Source organism: Laetiporus sulphureus (assembly GCF_001632365.1).
Source record: "Laetiporus sulphureus 93-53 unplaced genomic scaffold LAESUscaffold_32, whole genome shotgun sequence".
NCBI classification, from domain to species: Eukaryota; Fungi; Basidiomycota; class Agaricomycetes; order Polyporales; family Laetiporaceae; genus Laetiporus; species Laetiporus sulphureus.
Genome location: NW_024468541.1, coordinates 39,724 through 62,688, shown reverse-complemented (window position 1 = coordinate 62,688; position 22,965 = coordinate 39,724). Strand labels below are relative to the sequence as shown.

At 49.8% G+C, this 22,965-nt stretch overlaps 7 protein-coding genes across 7 annotated transcripts; 4 read left to right on the top strand and 3 right to left on the bottom strand.

Moving 5' to 3' along the window:
- Window positions 1-1,410: 1,410 nt before the first annotated feature.
- Window positions 1,411-3,360, bottom strand: LAESUDRAFT_727914 (uncharacterized protein). The gene is made up of 2 exons (XM_040909321.1): window positions 2,954-3,360; window positions 1,411-2,892 (listed from the first exon to the last, which is right to left on the bottom strand). Exon 2 carries the CDS (start codon window positions 2,860-2,862, stop codon window positions 1,723-1,725), a length of 1,140 nt encoding a protein of 379 aa, XP_040762178.1. The 5' UTR covers window positions 2,863-2,892; window positions 2,954-3,360; the 3' UTR covers window positions 1,411-1,722.
- A 1,829-nt stretch (window positions 3,361-5,189) lies between these two features.
- On the top strand, window positions 5,190-7,455 carry LAESUDRAFT_727911 (uncharacterized protein). Its single transcript, XM_040909320.1, is given in 13 exon segments — window positions 5,190-5,225; window positions 5,281-5,559; window positions 5,609-5,661; window positions 5,725-5,905; window positions 6,028-6,089; window positions 6,142-6,239; window positions 6,299-6,388; window positions 6,404-6,410; window positions 6,507-6,650; window positions 6,714-6,729; window positions 6,782-6,833; window positions 6,883-6,914; window positions 6,971-7,455. 12 exon segments carry the CDS (start codon window positions 5,534-5,536, stop codon window positions 7,185-7,187), a joined length of 978 nt encoding a protein of 325 aa, XP_040762177.1. The 5' UTR covers window positions 5,190-5,225; window positions 5,281-5,533; the 3' UTR covers window positions 7,188-7,455.
- Window positions 7,456-8,673: 1,218 nt separating this feature from the next.
- LAESUDRAFT_657844 (uncharacterized protein) lies at window positions 8,674-9,220 on the top strand (the record flags this gene model as incomplete). Its single annotated transcript, XM_040904710.1, has 2 exons — window positions 8,674-8,803; window positions 9,033-9,220. Coding segments are annotated over 2 exons (318 nt in total), but the record flags the coding sequence as incomplete, so codon positions are not given.
- Window positions 9,221-9,515: 295 nt separating this feature from the next.
- Window positions 9,516-10,108, top strand: LAESUDRAFT_761006 (uncharacterized protein; the record flags this gene model as incomplete). The annotated part of the gene is made up of 5 exons (XM_040912844.1): window positions 9,516-9,597; window positions 9,661-9,676; window positions 9,729-9,780; window positions 9,834-9,865; window positions 9,922-10,108. 5 exons carry the CDS (start codon window positions 9,516-9,518, stop codon window positions 10,106-10,108), a joined length of 369 nt encoding a protein of 122 aa, XP_040762175.1.
- A 493-nt stretch (window positions 10,109-10,601) lies between these two features.
- LAESUDRAFT_737893 (P-loop containing nucleoside triphosphate hydrolase protein) lies at window positions 10,602-13,617 on the bottom strand (the record flags this gene model as incomplete). Its single annotated transcript, XM_040910828.1, has 16 exons — window positions 10,602-10,669; window positions 10,811-10,881; window positions 10,938-10,989; window positions 11,052-11,118; window positions 11,170-11,251; window positions 11,347-11,483; window positions 11,540-11,704; window positions 11,761-11,862; window positions 11,921-12,021; window positions 12,092-12,262; window positions 12,315-12,404; window positions 12,485-12,535; window positions 12,593-12,684; window positions 12,737-13,087; window positions 13,135-13,444; window positions 13,518-13,617. The coding sequence occupies 16 exons, from the start codon at window positions 13,615-13,617 to the stop codon at window positions 10,602-10,604; spliced, it is 2,010 nt and encodes a 669-aa protein (XP_040762174.1).
- Window positions 13,618-14,136: 519 nt separating this feature from the next.
- On the top strand, window positions 14,137-17,735 carry LAESUDRAFT_727906 (UvrD-helicase-domain-containing protein). Its single transcript, XM_040909319.1, has 17 exons — window positions 14,137-14,338; window positions 14,408-14,720; window positions 14,771-15,127; window positions 15,179-15,270; window positions 15,326-15,376; window positions 15,438-15,527; window positions 15,576-15,749; window positions 15,837-15,937; window positions 15,995-16,096; window positions 16,178-16,342; window positions 16,393-16,553; window positions 16,605-16,686; window positions 16,744-16,810; window positions 16,869-16,920; window positions 16,983-17,136; window positions 17,192-17,307; window positions 17,368-17,735. Exons 1-17 carry the CDS (start codon window positions 14,239-14,241, stop codon window positions 17,405-17,407), a joined length of 2,217 nt encoding a protein of 738 aa, XP_040762173.1. The 5' UTR covers window positions 14,137-14,238; the 3' UTR covers window positions 17,408-17,735.
- A 728-nt stretch (window positions 17,736-18,463) lies between these two features.
- LAESUDRAFT_727905 (uncharacterized protein) lies at window positions 18,464-19,558 on the bottom strand. The gene is made up of 3 exons (XM_040909318.1): window positions 19,269-19,558; window positions 19,039-19,209; window positions 18,464-18,977 (listed from the first exon to the last, which is right to left on the bottom strand). Exons 1-3 carry the CDS (start codon window positions 19,515-19,517, stop codon window positions 18,900-18,902), a joined length of 498 nt encoding a protein of 165 aa, XP_040762172.1. The 5' UTR covers window positions 19,518-19,558; the 3' UTR covers window positions 18,464-18,899.
- Between the last annotated feature and the right edge of the window lie 3,407 nt (window positions 19,559-22,965).

The window sequence follows — 22,965 nt, the reverse complement described above, 5'->3', positions numbered from 1 at the left end:
TATTCGCCGACTGTTCAAACTTTCAGATTCCTCACATCAGAGACCTTATCTCCTGATTCGCTTCAATTCTGGTCTTTCTGCGCACAATCAGGACGAGAACGTCTATTTCTCTGTTCAAATCGCAATGTTCTGGGTCCTTTGAAGGTTTCGACGTTGGGACCTCGCTCATCAAGACAGTGAATCGGCGACACGACCTTGGACGGTGCACATTGTCTAATCTAGATGGAGGTGCGAACGCATGGCTTAAGGCAGGTCCACGGCTCCTGGTTGCTATCGCCTTTCGGATCTCACTTCGGTCTTTCGAAATGTATGACGCACGTTCTCCGACATATCGGCTGATTCAATGATCGGGAAGCCGACTTCTCAACATTCGAACTATGGTTGAAGCCGACAGAAGATGACGAATGCTCTCAACATAGCCCTTTGGAGCTAGACTGTGAGTGCATGTACGTTCATGCCAAAATATTGGCTCGCTACCTCGATCTGACAGCAAAAACCTCATCCTTGCAGGTGTTTGGAATGGGCGGAGCTAATGGGCCGCATGCGAGTTCGTGCCCCAATCTCATAAGTTTGCACCTCAACAGCTGCGTGCCTGGTCCCACTCGACTTCGATAACCATCCACTCTGGCGTGTTTAATGCCCGCGCGCATACATAGCACCAGACAGGATAGTATTCATATATTCAAATCTGTTCGTCATATTCTTCTCCTCTCCAATTGAAAAGTAGATTTGGATAATGTTTCGGGATTGCAAGCTGCCCAACCCTGTCGTCTTGAGCTGTTACCTAAACACAGGTAGTCTGAGATGCTGTCAGCAAAGCGTCGCAGTCTACGCTATTTAGGAATCATTTAACCGATGGACTTCTTTGACAAAGAAAGGGATCATTGAATCGTACGTTTCATATGCCTCTTCATGACATTCATTTGCGTCCACTAACTAGGTCCATTCTCCAGTACAACATCATCTCGTCGCTCAGGCTACCGCCTTACGAGATCTCATTCACAAAGCCCTCACATTAGAGATCTTGCACAGCTTTTTGATTGACGATGCTATCACAGTCGCCGCAGTCGCACCGTTACGAACGTCCATCTGACCTTAATGACAGTATGATATGCGACAAATCTCACTGATCCCGGTCCGTTTCTCGCTGCGAGTGCGCTTCTCCAGAATAGAAAAAGTTTACAACACGGAGATCAAAGCCATGCACAATCTACTCCTCCAAACGCCTCGCACTTGAGAATTTGGCCTGCCCTGTCTTCTACATTGCGAAAACAGACTTCGTATTACACGGTTCGTACGCTCTGGCGATATTCTCTGGTGAGTGATGATGCAGTTTGCCCTATCCTACCAGTTGCTGATAGGCATGACCTTCAGTTCTCCGTGCGAGCATTCATATATCAGAAGAGAATCATAGCTCTGGGTGAACCCAACCTGAGTTCATTGTATATTGTAGCAGGTTATGTAACAATTTCTCCTCGCAATCGACGAAGGATCAAGCGCCTCATCTTCTCTGAAAATGATAAAGGTTATCACGAGGATATGTACCACAATCTTCCAACATCTAGGCAACGTATTGTACGATATCGAGATATACGGCACCATGTTGAGCTATGAACAATGCACGCCATCGATGTTGAAGACAGCCTGCAGGGTACAGCAGCCGGTGCAGACAACAATGCTCGTATCATGACTGACCAGGCATCGCAGTAGTAATTTTGTCATCTATGCGACCCAGTGGCGATACTCGAACTTCCACCGCTCGCCGCTAGCATTCTTCGGCGTGATCGTAGTGCTCCAGCATCCTTCATCTCCCACGACCCTCTCCAGCCAATGTTGCTTTGCTTGCGCGATGTCGTAATGAGATGGGGCATCGAACTCAGCGATCCCCAGTAAAACGAGTTTGTCGTTGCGCTTTGTCATGGACTGGAGCGTGCAGACTACGTTGTTCTGCACTTGCCAGCCGCGTAAGGCGCTGCAGGGATGAATCATGACACAACTGAGAGGGGGTAGCTCGGATCCGGATTGTCGCTGGATTGCAGAATCTGAGGAGGCCTGACCGGGACTCTGCTCGTGTATGGAGTCGGCTGAAAACGCATTGATCGCAGCACAGACCGCGCTCTGGATGCGAGATGCTAGGTAGGAGACACCGGTCAGGCGCAGGTGGGTGAGGGCAGGCACGCTTCCGAGGAACACCTCGAAGCAGTCAGGGTCGCCAGCCACATGCAGACGCGTGAGCTTCGGCATGGGCTGGACAGAGCGTGAAGGGCCACCAAAGACAGTGGCGATGGGGAACTTGCTGTGCAGCGTGAGCTCAACTAGTGAGGGGAACTGCACATCCTGGAGGACGAGCTGGTGGGAGGTGTCGAGGTAGAGTGTGAGGGTCTGCAGGGTGGGCGCGACTATCCGCAGCAGACGCAGCAGCACGATCCTGAAGGCCGCCCGGCGTTCGGCGAGGATGCTGACCTTGTTCCACGACCGGCGGTGTCCGGCACGCTTGAGCAGCTGTTGGATAAGGTCCTCGTCGCCCGGGCGGTACAGATGATAGATGAGGTGTTTCGAAAGCTCCTCTTGTGGAAGTGAGGCAAGTATCTCCGGATAAGCGTAGGGTCTCTTTCTCGGGATGTCCTGACTGGAAACAAATAGATGCCGTATCATGCAGAGTTCGGACGGCCTCCTGGATAACATCTCGGTGAACTCGTACAGCTGGCCCACCCCAGAGATGGCAATGCTATGTAATTGGGCGAGTTGTGATGTCTGGCGAAAATATCTCGAGACGTGCGAGAGCGAGCGCCCAGTATGACCGCCGTCGGCACAAGCCAAGAAGAATATCCGAGACCAAATCTCAGCAGGACAATTTTCCATTGGCGATACGTTAAGTGCGCGATTGTTACACTGGGTGACAGCATTGACGCTGTGAGATTCACGAAGGGCAATAGAGATACGTAGAGCTTACAGAAAAACCAAGATCTCGATGCAACTTGGATGACCGGAACGTTTCGACGATGTTGTCAGCTGCGCACCTTCTCATTTGATTCTTCTGATGTGGTATATATATCGTTCGGGATTTCCAGAACGGTAGTAAGCAGCAGGCAATCTCGGACCGACCCAAGCCCGATAAAGGCGGTACCACAAAGTTCTACGACCGAGCAGCACGGTCATCACGTTGCAGACTGGGCGTGGCGTAGCTCCGGATGGACATTACCGCAGTCGTACAGCAGAACAGTGAAGTGCATGCGATAAATGTCGGAGATGATACGTCCTGTGGCATTGGGTGGGACGGCAGGAAGTGTTTCAACTTCGTCGAGTAGAGTCGGCACGCTCAGTGACAGGACGGGAGCCTTCCGTGCGACTGAGTCTGAGATTGAGCGGCCGGAAGCATTTAGCGCTTGTCAAGCGCCCATGAAGATCCCAGGCACGGTCGAGCGCCTAACTTGAACTGAGCAATGGAACGTCTTCATTTATGGCGACCACTCACTTTACTCCTTGCATACAGGCTGTGTACTTCCTTTAACTTCTCTGGAAGCAAAAGCCGGTGCCGTTTCCGAGCTCCAACATTCGACAGCCGTCTCCGAACAAACTGTGATGTACACATTGCATGCACTGTTGCTCCAGGATGATGTTCGTCTACCTGCGTAGGCCGCATTCGATGAGTACCAGCTCGTTCATCATGGTCAAATGGGGATCTCTCCAGGTCTGGGCCGTATCTGATAGCTGGGCATTGTCCATGAGGCCTGGCAAATCAAGGTTCGGTAATTCGGGTTCAATGTCCTTGTCGAACGTTGGTCACAAGTCCATGCTCGGCCGTTTCTACCTCCGTGATCTCAGAAACCTATTTGTATGATGAAGTTGCTTCACAGCGTTTGAACTTGGCGGGCACTCGGCGTGATAGGGGGGCTTCCCAATGATGGTTCTACGTGTCACAATGCTAGACGTTGATCCAAGACCTCTATACCCGATGCGATAGGCTACGCGGATATTAACTTCAGAAGCTGTATCATACCGTCAACAATACATTGTGAATCTCAATCATCATTGACGAAACGGAATCTGATGCTCAACGGCTTATCTGAAGTCTCAGTTCTTTCGCTCGATTCGCCTCCCATGTCAGAAATACTGGTGTTATCAGTGAGCACGTGTATCAGAGATATCCGCAGAATGCTGTTAACCTCGAAATCCCTGTCACCTAGCGCAGCATCGTTCTGTTGCTCAGCAGAGCCTCGCTGTTCTATCGCATGACATACTCCTCCGGCAGTTGCTTGGGATTCGCCACGCCAGTGAGAAGTACTATCACGCTCAGAAATCGGCCTAATGTTCAAGGTGGAAGACTGAGAATAGCCCTCGATAGCGATACGAGACAAGAATATAACATCGCCAGGCACTCTGACTCCTGTCATCTTCCTGTTGCAGGCTGTCGTCGGCACATCATGCCATCGAGATCTCCTTTGTGCTAGGTCAAGATCGACTGGGGTGGTTCTGCATCGGGGGAGTCGGCCCCTGTCTTGAAATCCCTTGCCACTGCCACAGCGCCACTAACGATTACTAAGTCATCAGCATAATACCGCTATGGGTTTGCTGCTGCCATACAGCGATAGGTCAACCAGAAAGCACGTAACCTACGCGACGCAATGTTCCGCCTAGCATTCCTTCGATCTTGATACCTTCCCCTCTGCTGAGCACCTGCAACTCCTCGTACGCGCGCTGACAGATGCCAATTATCGTTTCGAAGTCAATAAGGTCCGGAGACATTTGCACCGATTCGCGATATCGAATTCACAATTAGCCATGTGACTCTACGAGAACTTTCGCACTGCTTCAAGAACGGCTCGGAGTCTTCAACGTGGTCGAGGGACGTGGAAGCCCGGAGAGGGCGGATGATGAAATGCACAGCTCAGCCAAGCTCGCGATCTATCATTGCTCTTTGTTCGTTAATGTTACCGTGGCAGCATACATGGGGCGAAGGTTGAACGCACAATCCGCGGATCACCCGGCGCATCTTTGTTGTTGACGTCACAGCCTCTGCTACTAGTAGGTTTTGCAGTGACTCGTAACTAGTGCTCTCCGCGGACTTCCGGCTCATGCCACCCTCATCTGGAACTCGAAGTGTGTGCTACGATATGTAGCTGTCCAGTTGTCTGGTAATGATTTAAGTTGGCTGTCGCTAGCTCGGGGACCAGTGCAACACGTGTGTACGGCGCCTCCGAGGTTGATCATCATATATCAAGTAGGTCTGTGGCGCTCAACTTACGATGGTAGAAAATGGACTACTGAATGCACCAATAGTTTCAGGTCGGCTCTGATGCAGATGGAGCCTGAGGCTCTAGCTGCTCGGTAGCTGGCACAGCATCGTGGGAGATCTGTCCCTCGATAGCTCATCAACTGTCTCTGCAGGTGCATAGAGCCCGTTCCCGCTTTTTCCCTCTTCGTTGTCGCAGTCCTCGTCGTTTTCACTCCTCGCCCAACCTCAGTACAGATTCCTTCATCTGTGCCGAGGAATCAACCACAACTGCTGATTAGTGGCATCCCCCTCCTCATCATGTCACCAGAGGAAACTGCACTTCGGTAGGAGACTCACCATAGTCTACAGCTGGCCACGCTCATGGTGACGCAGTTTTGTGCAGGTCTTCTTGGAATTCGAGAATTATTTCTTTTTTTCGGTGACTGGTACGCTCGTCTCGCTGATCCCATCATATGTTCGCCGGTTTGCCCATACTTCATGCGTTGCAGCACTATGTTGCTACGACTACGTCCTGACATTGGACCGTGAAATCAAATTTATATGGAAGACCGAGCTCTCGTTTGCAACTTCACTTTACTACGCCTTCAGATATTCCGCGCTTTTCAATACAATCATGGTATTACTTACTAGGATTGCATGGCCAAGTTGGCAATCTAATTGGGTGGGTACCTATAGGTATCACGTGCTTCCATGCATGTTATGACTGACTGACTCGCCGCACAGACGTGAGCAGATGTCAATTATTGGTACATCACTGCTTCCGGCTCACGATCTCATCGTTCCCCTTTCAGCTGCGGCGTCGTCTTGCGTGTGCAAATGGTATTAGATATAATTGTTCTGGTCAGTGCTACAAGTATGTTTGTTTTGTGACAGGTACATGAGGAAGAATTTCACAGTTTGGACAGTCTTTGCAGCGTTACGGGTATACGCCATCTTCAGTCGCAACAAATGGATGTTCGGTCTGGTTTTCTTGTCCGGAATAATCAATCCAGCCATCTCCATCGTAAGATGTGTCAAAATACTTGCATTTTATGCTCAGCTAATGTTAATGGCTCTATGCAGTACATTTTCATGTTATCCTTGCCAGGAATTCATGCGGTCATGAGTTTCCAAGCGTGTTCCTTTACCATCGTCGGCAACCGTTCATCCTATGAAAGGTATGTGCCCGAAAGTTTCACAACCGATGTTGACCATTATAACGTGCGCCCAGTTGTGCGTGTGACATTCTGACGAACGTCTGAATGGCATTTCCTAATCTTGTTGCCTACAGGGATGATGGCTGCAAGAGCCGCCTCGCTTGTGTCTGATGGCTTGGTACTGACGTTAACGTGCATGAAAACCGTCCGAATGAGAGACTCGGAATTTATCACATCATTCCTTGGGTCATCCTTGAAGGATATTCTGTTGAGGGACAGTACGTGTCTGCAGATAACGGCCGTTGTATACTGCTAATGCACACCCCTTTGTGTTCCCCCAGCCGTGCTATGCTTTGCGTGCGTAGTAGCATTTGAGAAGCCAATATAAGCTCACGTTGCTGATGCTCAGATTCCTCTGTGTCATCAATGTCATTGGGATTGCGACAGGTCGCTTGCCTGAGGTATCGAACGCGTTTGCCATCTTCATTAAAGTCTTACCTTTTTGCCCAGTTCATCGATATTTGGCAGACTTGGACAGCAATGTGAGTGGCGCCTTGATTATCTTACAAGTATCTCGGACTGAGCACACGCAATATAGCCTCACTTCGGTGTTACTGTCTCGGCTAGCCCTCGACCTCCGCGAGGTCTCCGCGACTGAATTCGATACCGAAGGGACGTTCTATCCCGCGCCGTATGATCCAGATCTTTCTCATGAAGAGGAGGTCGTCGTGGAGACTTCGTTTGGTGAGCTTGATAGCGTAGTGACCGGATTGTCGAGCTTCGCATATAATGTCGCACCACTCAGCACCAAGTGACGGGTTGAGTCAAACAAAAGAGGAAAGCATCAAGTGCAGATTGCATGTTCGTCCTAACAATGTTCGTTCCACCCAAGTACTACTTCAAGAACGAGTTGTCAACATGAATCAGTGATCGAGGGACTCGGGAGAGGGCAGATGACGCACCTGCAATTTATAATATCGTGACTATGGGCAGCTACAATGCCGCCTATAGAGTAAGTAGTACATAAGCTATATATTCTCCCATAGTATAATCGCGACTGCAGACGTCAAACGCACAGCTCGGCCAAACTCACAATCTACTATCATAATCTCCGTTCATTTACGTTACTATGGCATTGGCAGCATACACGGGGCATGGCAGATTGCAAGAATAGCCCGCGGCGAACCACCCAGCGCATCATCTTTGTTGGCGTCACACTGCCTCTGCAACGAGTGACTAGTTCTCTCCGCGAAATTTCGGCTCATGCCACACCAACTCATCCGTAAGTGTGTGCTATGAATTATGGCCTTTTTCTTTTCTGCTGATGATTGAAATTGGCTGTCGCTAGCTCGGGGTTCGACACTTATAGTTCCGCGCTCGTGATAGGCTCCTTTCATGCTAGCTGCATAGATCCCATTGTGAAATAACATTTAGTGTTGAAGGATAGCCGTCGTAGGAGTCCTATACTGTCTGGATTTTAAGCCCCGAAGCCTGCGCAGTCAAATAGTAAATTGCGATCTGTATCATGCCGTATCTGAACGGACAGGTGGGTAGTCGGTGCTACGTTAATAGCCAATGGCTCACCAGCCACGTGTTCATAATTGCCTGGGTCGGGTACGCAGATCCTGGGTTAATGGTAACTCAGCTGTCACGATGTCTCACTCAAACAATCAAACAATGAATCGTTGTTTGATTGTTTGACGCTCTTTCTCAGATGTGCAACACGTATGTAATGTGCCCACGCCGCCCAGGTACCTAACAGGGTGGCTCGTGCTATGTTCCGCAACTCTAATCACACTATGAAGCTATCTCCCATGAGGATCCGGCGGTACCGGCTCTGATGCTGACAGAGCCTGCTCAAGCTGCTCGGTAGCTAAACATCGTGAGAAGTCTGTCCCTTGATAGCTCATCAGCTCTCTCCGCAGGTATATAGTTTAGCTGTACAGCTCTGATCCCCAGAGCTGGCTCCCGCTTGTTCCCTCGTTGTTGTCGAAGTCCTCGTCATTTTCACTCCTCGCTCCACCTCAGTCTAGATTGCTTCAGCTTTCCCGAGGAATCACACACCACTGCTGGCTAGTGACATCTTCCTCTTCTTAAACATGTCACCAGAAGAGGCTGCACTTGTGTATGAGACTCACCATAGTCCATAGCTGGCCACACTGATGACGGTGATGCAGTTTTGTACAGGTATTCCTGGATTTTGAGAATTATTTCTTTTTTTCGGTGACTGGTGCGCTCGTCTTGCTGTTCCTATCATAAATCCGTTGGCTTACCCATACTTGACGCATTGCAGTGCTATGTTGCTACGATTACATCTTGACATTGGACCGTGAAATCAAATTTATATGGAAGGCCGACCTCTCACTTGCAACTTCACTTTTCTATGCCTTCAGATATGCCGCGCTATCCAATACAATCATTGTATTGCTTAGTCGGATGGCATGGCCAAGTTGGCAATCTAATTGGGTGGGTACCTATAGGTATCAGGTGCTTCCATGCATGTTATGACCGACTGACTGGCCCCACAGACGTGAGCAGATGTCAATTGTGGGTACGTCGCTGCTTCCGCTCACGCTTCTCATCGGTTCTCTTTCCAGCTGTGACATCGTCTTGCGGGTGCAAATGGTATTAGATATAATCGTTCTCGTCAGTGCTACAAGTATGTTCATTTTGCGACTGGTACATGAAGAGGGATTTGACAATTTGGACAGTTTTTGCGGCATTACGGGTATATGCCATCTTCAGTCGCAACAAATGGATGTTCGGCTTGGTTCTCTTATCCGGAATGATCAATCCAGCCATCTCCATCGTAAGATGTGTCCAATGCTTAGGCTTTATGCTCCGCTAACGTTAGTGGCTCTATGCAGTATATTTTCGTGTTATCCTTGCCAGAACTTTTTGTGGTCATGCGTTTTCGAGCGTGTACCTTCAACATCGTCGGCAGCTATTCACCCTATGAGAGGTGTGTGCCCGGAGCCTTTATAGTCGATATTGATTATTCTAACGTGCAGTTGCACTTAGTTGTGCGTGTGACATTCTGACGAATGTCTGAATCGCATTTCCTAACCGTGTTCACTACAGTGATGATGGCTGCAAGAGCCGCCTCGCTCGTGTCCGATGGCTTGGTATTATTGTTGACATGCATGAAAACCATTCGGAAGAAAGATCCAGGACTCATCACATCGTCCCTCGGGCCATCCTTGACGGATATATTGTTGAGGGACAGTAAGTGTCTGCAGATATCCACTGTTGTATACTGCTAATGCACATGCCGTTGTGTTTCCCCAGCTGCGATCTGCTTTGCGTACGTAGTAGCATTTGAGAACTTAATGTGGCCTTAACTCGCTGATACTCAGATTCCTCTGTGTCGTCAACGTCATTGGGATTGCAACAGGTCGCTTGCCTGAGGTATCGAACGCGTTTGCCATCTTTATAAAAAAAAACTTAATTTGTTTGCCCAGTTCATCGATATTTGGCAGACTTGGACAGCAATGTGAGTGGCGCCTTGCTGATATTACAAGCATCTCGGACTGAGCACGCGCAATATAGCCTCACTTCGGTGTTACTGTCTCGGCTAGCACTCGATCTTCGCGAGGTCTCCGCAACTGAATTCAATACCGAAGGGACGTCCTCTCAGACGCCGTACGATCTAGGTTTTGCCCATGAAGACGAGGCCACGGAGACCTCTGTGGATGAGCTTGACAGCGCAGTAACCCAACCGTCGAGCTCCGCATAGAATGGCACGCCACTCAGTGCCAAGTGACGGGTTGGGTGAAACGAAAGAGTGAAGCATCAAGTGTAGATTGCATGTATGTCCTAACGATGTTCTTTCCACTCAACTGGCAGAGAACATCAAATCAGCTATTCGACGTGAATTCATGCCACTCGTGGTTTGAAACAACATCATTCGCTGGAGGGAAGCCTTCTTCGCGAATGTTTTGCACGAGAGTCGTGAGAACGCTATGGGCGTCCTATCTATATTGCAAGTAGATCCCCCGCTTAATTCTCGCCAATCAACCAAACCAATCTATCAATCATGTCAATTACGACCCGCAGTAAACGATAGACGACACGAGCCTCTGATCCGGTCCAGAAGAGAAGGTCGAGTGCTTCTTCGACCACGTTGGCTCGCCGGTGAAGTGCCGCTTGCAGGATGCTTTGAGGTTTCGGGCTTAGACCTTCATCCAAGCTTAGAGTCAGACACGTATCCAAATGGCCAACGAGATCACCTACAGCTGGGTCTTACTCCTGGCAGCATGCTCACGTGGACGAGCTACGTCCATCGACACGTCCGGCACTTCATGCGTGAACAGAGTCTAGATGAATTTCAGTAAAAGAAGCCGCAAGGATGATTGAGCGTGAAGAACCTGTTTATTCTTCAAATCTGACAAGAAAGGAGACGGTTCTTGCCTGTATGGCTCTAAAGGGGTGCGCCAACCCGTCTTCGTTTCCGCATTTGTCAGGTGCAGATATTCCTGAGCTCGCGTACACGCTACGAATAAAAGCCTCCTAAGATCCATCAAGTCGATGAGCATCATTCATCAACAAGTCATCCACGTCCGCACCGTTCTTCATCCACATCGCTGGAGAAGGAAGCCGGGAAGCTACCGTTAACAACTACAGCGAAGATCTCAGTGATCGATGATGCATTAACGAGGAAGCTTGTAGAATAATCTCACCAGAAGGCACCATTACAATGGGCCACTCCAGTCCTTTCGCCATGTGGCAAGTCGCAATAGTGACCTTCTAATCATGGGTCGTCAGCTCACGTATATGGCAAGGCATCGATCTCCTAACTTGCTCAACGTCATCGTTTATCTGAGCGTCGGCGTTTGTCGTCAGCATAGTTTCTTGCAGGAATCGACGTAGAGGTATATTTCTTCGCAAATGAATGAGATCAAAGCTTGCGGATACGAAGATGTCGCTCACTCAATGTCTGCATGCCCGGCAGAAGTTACATCACCCGAGATCCACTGAGGTTCACTTGCGAAATTGATCAGTTCTTGCACATTTTGCCACCGGTCTTCCCAATTTTCTTCAGTCTGCTTCAAGTAAGACTGGTATTCAATTGACTCGACGAGTATGTTCAGCAGTTCCGAAGGTGGTGAACCCTAGCAGAAGATTCATTCGATTCTGTCCAACATGTCACTTGTGCTTTCGTACGTACAGCATTCGCCAGCTTGCGTAATTTGCGTATTGTCTCTACAAAAGAAGTAAGTTTCTTCTTCGCCGACGGTTTGACGTCGGGGACAAGATCGTCGTGGATTTGTTCCACAAGCTTCAAAGGCGAGATCTTTATGCGATCGGCATTCAAATAGATTGCAGAAAGGGTCTGAAGGCGAGACACATCACTCGCCATATAAGCAACTTATGATGATGTGATAGTACCTTCTCTCCTATGGACCTGGTTGGTCGATTGATCACACGATTGAATGCTGGTCTAAAGTGATCATTGTCGACCAGTTGAAGATATGCAAGCAAATCCATGATCTGGAGGAATTTGATTGCATTCACAACGTAATACATATCTGACTGGTGTGACGCGTACCTCCGAACGATCAAAAAATCTTGTTCCAGCGAATAAACGATAAGGTATGCCATGTTCGAGTAGGGCAGTTTCCAAGTATCTAGTCAAGCTAGCAGTGCGCACTGAAAACCTCGATGAGTATAGCCCAAGATGACTCTGCGTGGTCTGACATTAGACGTGAAATGGACTCACCGAGAATGGCGACATCTCCGTAGTGCCACTTCCCCCTTGATTCGCCGATGATTCGCCTGATCTCGTTCGCAAGGAACTTCGCTTCCTCATTCCTATCTACGAAAGTTCGGTACAATGGAGTTGCACCACGCTCGTTATTGGAGCGCAAAGTCTTTGAAACTCGATTACAATCTGTCATATCGTAAAGAATAATGGTCCAAACACTGTAGCAGGAACCTCGCACCTTGCTCGATGATCGCCATGCTAGCTTTCAAGATGGCTCCCGTTGACCGATAGTTAACCTCAAGAGCAATTCGTTCCGTATGTGGGAAATCTTCTCGTGGTAATGCGATACAAGGGTGAAGAATGCGATTATAATGCTGTGGAGGTTTCATCAGGATAGACTTAACAGACCTCGCCTCATCCTATTGAAGTTCTCAATTTCAGCAGATCTCCATCCGTAGACTGAGAATCCGGGTTAGCCAGCCCCATTTGTTTTTGAAATATACTTGCGCGACTCACTGGATTGATCCGGGTCTCCTGCAATCGTCAAGCCATTATTCTCTATAGCAAGATGACGAATCAATGTGTATTGCATTGCATCAGTGTCTTGACTGATAATTCAGATCAGTAAGGTTGGTGTACACTACACCTTTTCGCACTCACAACTCGTCGACGAACAGGTGTCGACACCATCGACTCAAGGGATGGGCCTGAGAGAATAGCTTTACTCCCTGTGTTATCAAATCGTCAAAGTCCAGGCTGCTGTTTGTTTTCATCGACGTCTCGTATCGTTCAAATACCTCTCCGATGAGTCTATGTATGTCGCCCAACGATGGCGCAATGCGAACGTCTGAGAAATGATAACGCGTGATGTCGAAGTCGTACTGCAGGAAATCTTCCGCTGTGTGGCCACGACCCTTCATCTTGGACAACATGGATTCGAGGACTTTCACACTCCGTTGAAGCGGTTGGAAATCCTCCTTTGATTTGAGGATATCAGAGATCACTTTCTGCCTACGGGCGGATGAGGCTAACAAGATTGCAAAGCTACCTCAACGTACCTGTCTCCTGCGCCGCAAACTGTGAAATGGCTCGACAATCCGGCGAAATCTGCATACTTTCGCAAGAACACCGTGCAAAGCCCGTGAAAGGTGCCTGTCCTTATTTGACTCGCTTCGTCGCCTACAAGTTCATACAACCTCTCCCGCAACTCTACAGCAGCCTTATTTGTGAATGTGACTGCGCAGATACTCCGAGGAGGTAGGTCGCGATTAAGGATCATATCAGCTATGCGAGCTGTGAGCACTCTTGTTTTGCCGGTTCCCGGACCAGCTAGGATTTGCAACGGAATGTCACACGGGTGGAAAACAGCTGTGTCAATATTTCATGATGCATTAATTCTCATTATAGTAGCACCACCATGGGACTAGGTGAGCTGACGGACCTTGGCGCTGTTCTGCGTTGAGATCTTGCAAGTGATTAATCGCTATTCCGCGCGCCCGTACGCGTGGAAGACGTCTTTGGAGGAAATATTGAGGATACATTCAACTCTACGACTTTCATTCGCGTCCTTGTCGCGGGATCTGAACGGCAAAGAAATCGGGCGGTGAATGGTTCAAGGTCAACCAAGAATTGCTCGCCACACTTGGTCAAGTCGTGTACCAGGCGCCGTGATACACGTGTTGACATCCGAAGTGCACGTCCGGTAGGTCGCGTGGCTCGCGTATTTCACCGAGACACATTGCACGCTAGTGCACGAAGCTATTCTGACAGGATCGTATAGGCTCGCGAGCGTATATGAGCTATGGTCCGGGCGCACTGCAGTCAGCCAAGGATACTGTGCTCGGATTCAGAGACGACTGTTGAGATTTTGAAAGATCATAGAGATTCAGCATCGAACAGTTTGGTCACGGTTCCGCTGTCGTCACACCTCGCCTCGCGTGACCGACGCGTACCGTAACGCGTCGGTTCGCAACAGTGCGCCACGTGTTTCATTTGTGCCCAATTTGGCAACTTTCTCCCTAAGACCTCACAGGCACAGATAGAGGGATATCGTGCGGTGCGGGCGGCAAACATGCTCGACATCGCGCTTGTTGATAACTCGCTGAACGGTTCACAACCACTACTGGTCCTCCAGACGACCTTTAGCTGCCAGACCGCCTGCCATGGCGTGCTCGGCCCATAACGCGTGCCTCCGTCGGTCAATCTCGCAAAGAGCGATGAGCAGCCATTACCTGCAGGGCCTGAACGACGCCCAGCTCAAAGGTTGGTACCTTTAAACGCTCTCGTTCTGCTGGTGAGCCGTTCACATCAACAATGTCTCCTACACTCCAGCCGTCCAACACCCTCCGGATATCCCGCTGCAAATACATGCTGGTCCTGGTACCGGAAAGACGAAGGTTTTGACTTCTAGAGTAGCTTACTTGATCGATCACTATGGTCTGCGACCTGACAGAATTTGCGCTGTAACCTTCACGAGAACGGCCGCCAGGGAGATGTCAGCAAGACTGGTGACCCTTATTGGAGATCGTAGAGCGAGAGAAGTTCGGTTGGGCACTTTCCATAGCGTTGCGGCGAAAGAGCTGAAGAAACACGCAAGCGTTGTTGGATTGAAAAGTGACTTCGAACTCTATAACCCAGCCGATTGGTATGACGCCCATGATTGTTTGCCAGAGGGGCAGCACTGACGTCTGGCAGTACCACTGTAATGAGTCTGCCTGTACAGGTACACGCTCAGGTGCTAGAACGATGCAACGTCAGCCTGGAGGATGGATACTCCATGTTCTACGAGTTGATATCGAAGGCAAAAGGCAAAGGCCTGACAGCAGAGGCTTTTCGTGAACAGGGCATCAGTTTAACGGCGGAGCACTTCCGACTCGAGGATCGTGAAGAATATATGCGCGAGCTTCATAATTCAGCGCATAGCATATTCAAGCAATATGAAACGATCCTGAGGCGTTACAACGCTTTAGATTTCGATGATCTCATCATATATTATGAGCGGTTGCTCGCGGAGAACCCTACTCGGTGTGATCACCTGCTGGTGGACGAGTTGTAGGTGCCTTGATCACCAGAGGGTGCCTCCGAGGCTGAAGAATGCTTAAGTCAGGATACCAGCATACTACAGTACGAAATGACCAGGGGTATACTGCAACAGAGGAAGGCTCTGACAACTGTCGGTGATCCAGATCAATCAAGTAAGTTGCTGGTGTTGCGATTAGTCTTTCGCGGGGATATTCTGAAACTATTTAGTATACGGCTGGAGAGATGCTGAGGTTGGAAACCTCAAGAGAATGCAAACTGGTTTAGTCTGGTTGCTCGCCATCAAGAACTCGCAGTATGCTGACAGGTCTTCCTCCACCAGACTATCCCGATACCGTGCAGATACGGTTGGAGCAGAATTACCGATCGACCGGTAAGATCGTGAAAACTAACATGGTGATCATAGAACAAGGTATGCAGAGCGTGCTTGAGCCCTTATGGATCCCTAACGCCAGCTTAGAGCAAGGTAGAGTGCCTAAAACACTCATATCTACTCATCCTATGGGAATTCAACCTGTTTTATACACCGGAGTGGAGAATTATGATGATCAGGCCGATTTCATTGCTTCTGAAATCCGACGGCTATACGAAGAAGCCGGCGGTCTGCTTCGATGGGAAGACTTCGCAATTCTAGGTATGCCGCCTACATCTGGCTCTGTTAGTGTTGCGCATTCGTTATCGCGAGTCTCACTATATTTTCCCCATTCTCCACATCACACAGTACGGATGAATTATGAGAAAAAGGTGATTCAGCGTGCCCTCGAGGAGGAAGGCATTCCATATAGGAAATCAGACAATTATCACTTCCTTGACCGCCCAGAGGCATGTATAAATCTGATTGTTGCATTTTCGGAGCATCTCATTGACGAAATAAATCAGGTTGTGAACCTCCTTGCATTCCTTGAGCTCATCTTGCCCCCTGAGTCAATTCCCAATCTGCTCCGCGCGATTCCTATCTCGAACAAACAAACCAATATGAATGTATTGCATCTTCCAATTAAGCCTCAATCTGCTGTTACTCTCGTTGACTGACCATCTCTTGTCTTATCATTTCCTGCATAGGTGATTAGGAGTGTCATTTCAAACCCGTCGACATTCGGCCTGTCTGGTCTAGAACTTTTGCAGCGCATCCATGATGGCGAGGTATCTGACGTCGACCACTCCACTCGTCAAGATGTCGGGCCTTTTTTGGAACACATGCAGCTGTTACGTGAGCGAACGGATGCCGTGCGTACAATGGCACTGAATGCGAGATTCTACGCTCTAATGTCCCACAGGGAGATAAGCCATCGGCGTTGATTCTGCGGACGTTGGAGATCACAAACTATGCACAACATCTGGAGAACGAATCATCGAACTGGGAGAGCGCATGGAAGAACGTGCAACAGCTTCTATACACTGCTGCAAAATTTGAGGAACGCTCCAAAGAACAGAATGGGTATGAACGTCTTGACGCTTCGAGGACTGCCTTGACGCGGTGATCTCGCAGGTGCCGTCTGCTTTCAGTCTTTCTCACGCATCTCCGAGTTATCACACGTCTCCGTTCTGTCAGTGATCACGGGTTTGACAATGTAAGTTTGGTCGCGTTCAGATCCAATTCTCAGCATGTTCGTAACAATAACCGCTAGAAAGTCACCGTTACAACCGTCCATGCAGCAAAAGGGCTAGAATGGGCGGCGGTGTTCATCCCATCTGGTACGATGTCACGTTGTGGTCCTCAGAAGATATAAATCATGCAGTATGCGAACGACAGTGGTCGAGAAAACCTATCCTGCTTACTTCTCCAAAGACGTGAACGAGGAGAGGTAACGTGAAGGCTACTGAAGCGAATCATTCCTCCTGTAATCTCACACATTGAAACTGCTAGGAGGCTTTTGTTTGTTGCGAGCACACGCGCCAAGATTCTGCTTTATTTCGTGCATCCAAGAATGCCATCGACGAAAGCTGTCCGCGGTGATGCAGCTGCAAGTTCCGGAACGGAGCTCACCAGGTTCCTTACACCTCTCAAGGACGACGCAGAGGTCCGTGTAATCAATCATCCTAGCAAAAAAAAGCATGTGCTAAGGTTTTGAACAGTCGTATCTGTCAAGTGAATTGCCGAGCTTCACCGAAAAGGACCTCCACATGATATCTGAAGTGCTGGGTAGACCGTTGCCCGACGAGTCTGAGCTGGTACATACGGTGACGGAAACGTACGTCGAGTATCTGATCACTCGCTGAAGTACCTTTGACAGACTCTGCTAATCGAAAAGCATAACAGCCTCAACAGGTCACCGCAAACTTGCTCTTTAGCATTCAAGTGGCCGACATACATCGGTTGATTAGACGGGCCACCTTGCACAATCGATTTGAGCGGGTGAAGGACAGATGCAAATCCAGACATCATCGTTAATTCACTGGTTTGTGATGTTCGCTGGGCATCGATGTCCGCGTCAATCCCGTAATGATGCTTCAAACGTATGCTCAGGCGGGAGGTCGCAATTCGAGACTTCCATGAACTCTATCTTGTTGAATACATCTTTGTTCTGACACGTTGTTCCAGTAGAATAGACTACTCTGCGTGTGATAGAAGGAGATAGAGAGTCGTTCTAATATAAATGCGCACTAGATTACTGTGAACGTAACAAAGGCGCGCGACGTCACGCGTCGTGTTGTCATTCTGAGTCCTCGTTCAACGTTCAGGACGGGCCTACGCAAAGTCAAACCGAAGGCCTTTGTCTCCAGTATCCTGACCCAACAAGTCCTCAGGAGCTTGGTTCACAAATCACTAGCTCGACGGGACTTGTTCCGACCGCATGAGCCCAGCTAGGACACCATCACAAACCGTGAAGTCCGTGTCTGTGTTCATTCAGCACGCCAAACACTCAGCCTGCCCTTCCGACGCACTCATGATGGGCAATCAACAAAGTGAGGAATATGCTGGCTGTTCTGGATGGCCCTCTCAAACATAGTCCATGAACGTGCCAATGAGCTTGAGAGGGTGACATGACAAATCTCCACATTGCCAGAACTGCGTGTGAGTGGCGGTTTTTTGTGCTTGCCATGTTCAAGTTGGTATCATTAATGATTTGAGAAGGTAGCCACAAAGTTCACGCACGCCTCGGCGGCGGTATGTATCGAAATGAAGCCAAATAGACATTTCATATGATTCTGTCAACGCGAAACTGGCCTCCGCTCGCGATGTCGTGGCCGAATTCCTCTGTGGGCAGGTGGCATTACGCGGCGGCAAAAGTGCAGGGCATCGAGACGTCCAACGCATTCGCGCAAAACTCATTTTCACCGGTGATCCTCGTAGCGGCATAGCTTGATTCTCGATTGCTTCGACCCTGGCCGACAATACCGCTACACATAGACCATCCGCTTCGTCAGCGCGATGTCTCCAAAATATTCATTACTGTGCTGCAAGCTTCAAGCGCGCAGCTACAGGCCGACAGACTATCGCTATATTATCATCGCGTTTCAAAATGTCTCCACGCCTTTCATTCAGAGGGGAGGAGGTATCTTACAGATGTTCTGATTAACTGACTGTTTCGATCTTCATATCTAGACAATGTTATCGCATGCAATTATTTTTTTTCGAATTCGCACATAAGTAGAAGCATGGAGGTGATGGTAGAGCTACTACCATGAAATATCAAGCAGCGAATGAACGCTTCCCGAGCAATTAACTATCGAACAAGGCGAATTGTCGTATAAAGTTTAAAGTCGAAGTATTCGGCAACCGGAAGGGCGAGATTTGGCGTGTAAGTAAGCACTATTCTAGTTGTCGGTCGTTTCGCGATCTTTACGAGTCGCCAGCGAGCTGAGCGCAGGGGGAATCCGTGGGGCAGTTGGTCTGAGCGGTGTTTTGAAGGTTCCCGAGCTGGATGTGAGCATCGACATGGTCAGCAAGGAGCGAGGACTCGACGAAAATAACAACTTACGTAGTCCCACGTACATGCGCCGTTAACGTACGCGCACTGGTACCCGGTGAACTGGTTGATCAGCACACCGCTGTCATCGTTGAGGTCAACCGGGCATTCGCAGCCGCTGACAGCGCTGCACGGCGCAGACGTCGGGCAGTTTGTCTGTGCTGTGTTCTGCAAAGCGCCGGTCTACCATCAACCAGAAATGTCAGCTAGGATCCGACTCTATCCGATACCGGAAGGCAGACCTTATCGCTCCAAGTGCAAGCGCCGCCGGGATATGCGCACTGGTATCCCGGGTAGACATTGATCAGTACGCCGCTGCTGTCTCCAGTCAAGTCCGTCGGGCATTCGCAGTCACCGCCACCTCCATAGCACGCGAAGGCGACGCTCTGGCCCGTCAGACGACGATGAAGCTTGTTTACGTTGGGAGAGAAGCCGATAGCCTGCACGACCGCGGCGAAGGCAAGAGCGAGGAATGGGATGAATGCAAGCATCTGGTAACGCGTGTACTGGAGGATGCGACACCGTTGACGAGTGGATGAGGCGACAGTGGTTCTCAGTAGCGAAAGTGGTCCCTTTTATGCAATCCTGGAATGCTACATTAATGTGACGGCGCCCCCGTCTCGCCGGTGCACGGGGTGCAGGACAGGCTGGGTGCTCTCAGTGAAAGGTGTCACCGATGGTGTTAAGTCCGTTGCACCGACGGAGCGCTGGCGCACGTTCACCCGGATGAATGGCCTAAGAGCATAGGACCGCTCCTAGGCACACTCCTCACTCAAGTCAAAACTCAAAAATGATGCTCAGGAACAGAGCACTGCTTCTGTTTCACGCGTGCGAGGTATTTCCGTACACGGGAAAAGGACGTACTCGATTAGTCTCGCTTTGTATGACACATCTTCCACAGCCGCAAAGGGGATTCCATACACACACAATCCGTAAGTCCGCGGCCCGCCTGGAAGATCTTCCTTGGGCGTTCAATAGGAACATAGCCCGTCTTTCTTCCTCTCCTGGTCGTAGCTGTACAGCGGAAGACATCGCCTGTCGATGCTATGAAAGTTGGACTGATGAGACACGGCAGCGTCATTATCGCTCGCTCACCCGCAGTGCCTGTGTCGGAGGCCAGGATAAAACCACGATGGCATCTGCAAATCATACGAGATCAGATACCGGTGCAGTCTGACAGCATATTACCATGCGGCCGTGCCTTTAGAGCGGCCCAGAGCTGATGCCGGCATCATCTCGTCAAGGGCCTTGTCTGCCAGTTGACAAGTCTGACAGGACCGCCGGCCTCACATTGTCATCAATCACAGTACCCATGCCAAGAGCATGTGAAAGCGCCATGCTGATCATGAGCTGCATGTCTATTGGGCCCACTCACCTGCAACGTGAGGGATTGCCATAACGTCTTGCTCACGTAACTCTTTCTTGATGCACATCAGGCATAGGCTCCAATATTTCCATTTCGGTAGCCAAGGATTAGCATGCTGCTATTATCGATCCGGTGGCCTTCGGCTGTACCAGCGAGCCGCGCTTCCAGATGCACCAATGCTGCGCTCATAAGCATAGAATCATCTAGCCTCAAATTGCATTCAGTGCGCCATGGCATCATGGTCCATGGTCCGAAGCTAACGCTCTTGGTACTGAAGGACGACCACGGTCGAGTTAATCCAGGGAGACTAACCAGCGAGCACCATCAGTCAGAGAGTTGTATGTAGGCATGCCCTGGCCGTGTTCCGAATGAGGGCTTGGGTGCGGCGCGACCGCTAGAAGCACACTCGAGAACTACCCGTCAAATTGGTCGTCGAGGGTGGAACGTCAAATGACTCAGCATCTCCTCACAGTGTTTGCCGGAGGAGACGGACGACGACCAGACTAGAACAAACGTTCCCGTAGAGAGCTGTAGAGAGTTCGTGCTCGATCGTGGACCGTAAGTCGGAGAGGCGCGCGCATTGTCACGATCCCGTGACATTCCAGCGCGCTGTTCGAGCCCCGGGCATGCGAACGCTGTCCGTCAGCTACGCTGCCGCATCTGCAAAGACAAGCACTCATGCACAACAAGTCATCTGGCACATGCGAACTTACTCGTAGCGATGATATCTCTCGCTATGCAGGTAACGTATGTCGACTGACAGTATAGGGTCAAGCTGCCGAATGCATACAGGCCCGTCGAGGAATGTTCGAGACGAACTTGAGGTAGTTATGTTATCAATGCACGGTCTCGTTTCGACCAGGCAGGCGATCAGCTTTCAATCCATTTCACTTCAGCGAACTTGAAAGCGCACATACGTGAGTAAAGTTCTTGTCCGTAGTCTCTATCTCTGATGTTGTACAGTCTGAGCTCAATGGCTATTTCCCCGCGCACTAGAGTTTGATATGCTGCAAGTTCCCCCCCCCGATCACACAATGACTCATTCCCGTTCGCTAACGTCTTCCACTTGGGAGTATCAGAAGTGATGATCCTCCAAAGTACTCGAGCATTGAGAGCTGCGAAGTTGGCACCTACAAACTGCCAGTGGTCCGACCGCGCAAAGTCCTTCTGCACAAGGCGCAGTTCCCTTGTATCTTATCGCTTCCATTACTCGATGTTACTGGGGTTCTGAAAATTTATCAGCCGTTGGTCGAATTAACTCCGTTGCTCCGTGTGGACATGCCACTCTGTCACGCGTGCGGTGATGGCTCAGCCTCATCCTTTCCTTCCCGACCCCGAGCGTCGATCACAGTGACATCCAGTGACTCCATCCCATAAATAAATTCGATCTTCTCGCGTTCACGGAACCCGAGCGCCATTGGAAGAGGTTAGGGATAGGATCAAATAATGCCATCAATCTCTCACGTCACGCTACTTCTGTGATTTTTTTGGACAGGTGCTACATAGCCCGTAGGCACCGTGCGAGCTCAGTTGCTGTCCATCGTTGCGGGATGGACCCGAGCGTGAAAGCTACCCCAATTCGGCATCAACATCAAATCACTCGTTGGGCACAGCGGTGTTGGAGACAGGTCTCGAATCAGCGCACCGCTTACATGGCACAAATGGTGCTGATGTCGATACCAAGAAACCCCTGACGATGTCTGGACCATATCCACAGAGCTCATGTATCATGTTTCAGACGGCCTTCTCTGTTTTGAGTTGGCATAACTGTGCATGATGCTCCGTAACCCCCTACACAGCAAATGACCGAGACGGTTGTGGCCGTGACTTTTTTAATGACAACATGGATCTTCGTATCAACTGTAAATATTTGTACAAAATAGTAGCACTGTCCCGGCGGGCAAATCATCGTACGACAGAGGATTTGAACATTGGTATCTGATCATATTTCTGTGGCAATTTAGTCCAGGGCCTGTGTTCTAAGTCCTTTTAGCAAAAGATGAACCACTGAGTGGCCCTGTGAGACAGTGACAAGCAGCGCAGGGGGTCGAAGTCAGACAGCATGAGCGGCTTGCCGATCCGTCTGTAGCCCTTAGCCCGACGCGCAGAGGATTACATGCCTTGTCTACGCCCTGCGAGTCCCAAACAGATCAGGCTGGCGTGATGGAGAATAACGGTCGGAGATACTCACTTCTCTTTGGGACAGGCTTTATCATGCCTTCCGCAGCATATCGTCGTAGTCCCAGGAACCGTTCATGTTCTATGTTATTCAAGAATAGCACGTTCTGTGAGTCGATGTGCCTGAGGCATGAAAGATGTAGACTTGCCTCCAGGGCACATGTCCTTGCCTTCAAGTATTTCAACGCGACCATATGTCTCCTCCCATGGGAAGATTGCCTAGACTTGATTACAAACAGATGTCAGAATGGCGGAAGGGAATTTTTATTGCAGCCGGATGCCGTATCGCCAGCTCGTGATACCACTTGTCGCCATAGCCATAGAAGTGGCCGAACTCGTGGCCTTTCTTCGGAGAACATGTGTGCGAACATGTGCCTATACTTTGTTGTAAGTAA

Excerpts from the sequence above, each read along its gene's own strand:
- LAESUDRAFT_727914 (XM_040909321.1), bottom strand. The coding sequence starts at position 2,862 with ATGGAAAATTGTCCTGCTGAGATTTGGTCTCGGATATTCTTCTTGGCT.
- LAESUDRAFT_727911 (XM_040909320.1), top strand. The coding sequence starts at position 5,534 with ATGTCACCAGAGGAAACTGCACTTCG. Across the intron at positions 5,560-5,608 it reads CCAGAGGAAACTGCACTTCG|TTTTGTGCAGGTCTTCTTGG; the intron begins GTAGGAGACTCA and ends ATGGTGACGCAG. Across the intron at positions 5,906-6,027 it reads CAATCTAATTGGGTGGGTAC|CTGCGGCGTCGTCTTGCGTG; the intron begins CTATAGGTATCA and ends TTCCCCTTTCAG.
- LAESUDRAFT_727905 (XM_040909318.1), bottom strand. The coding sequence starts at position 19,517 with ATGCTTGCATTCATCCCATTCCTCGCTCTTGCCTTCGCCGCGGTCGTG. Across the intron at positions 19,210-19,268 it reads CTTGCACTTGGAGCGATAAG|ACCGGCGCTTTGCAGAACAC; the intron begins GTCTGCCTTCCG and ends GGTTGATGGTAG. Across the intron at positions 18,978-19,038 it reads GCGCATGTACGTGGGACTAC|CTCGGGAACCTTCAAAACAC; the intron begins GTAAGTTGTTAT and ends GCTCACATCCAG.
- LAESUDRAFT_727906 (XM_040909319.1), top strand. The coding sequence starts at position 14,239 with ATGGCGTGCTCGGCCCATAACGCGTGCCTCCGTCGGTCAATCTCGCAA. Across the intron at positions 15,271-15,325 it reads CGGTGATCCAGATCAATCAA|TATACGGCTGGAGAGATGCT; the intron begins GTAAGTTGCTGG and ends GAAACTATTTAG. Across the intron at positions 15,528-15,575 it reads CATGGTGATCATAGAACAAG|AGCAAGGTAGAGTGCCTAAA; the intron begins GTATGCAGAGCG and ends ACGCCAGCTTAG.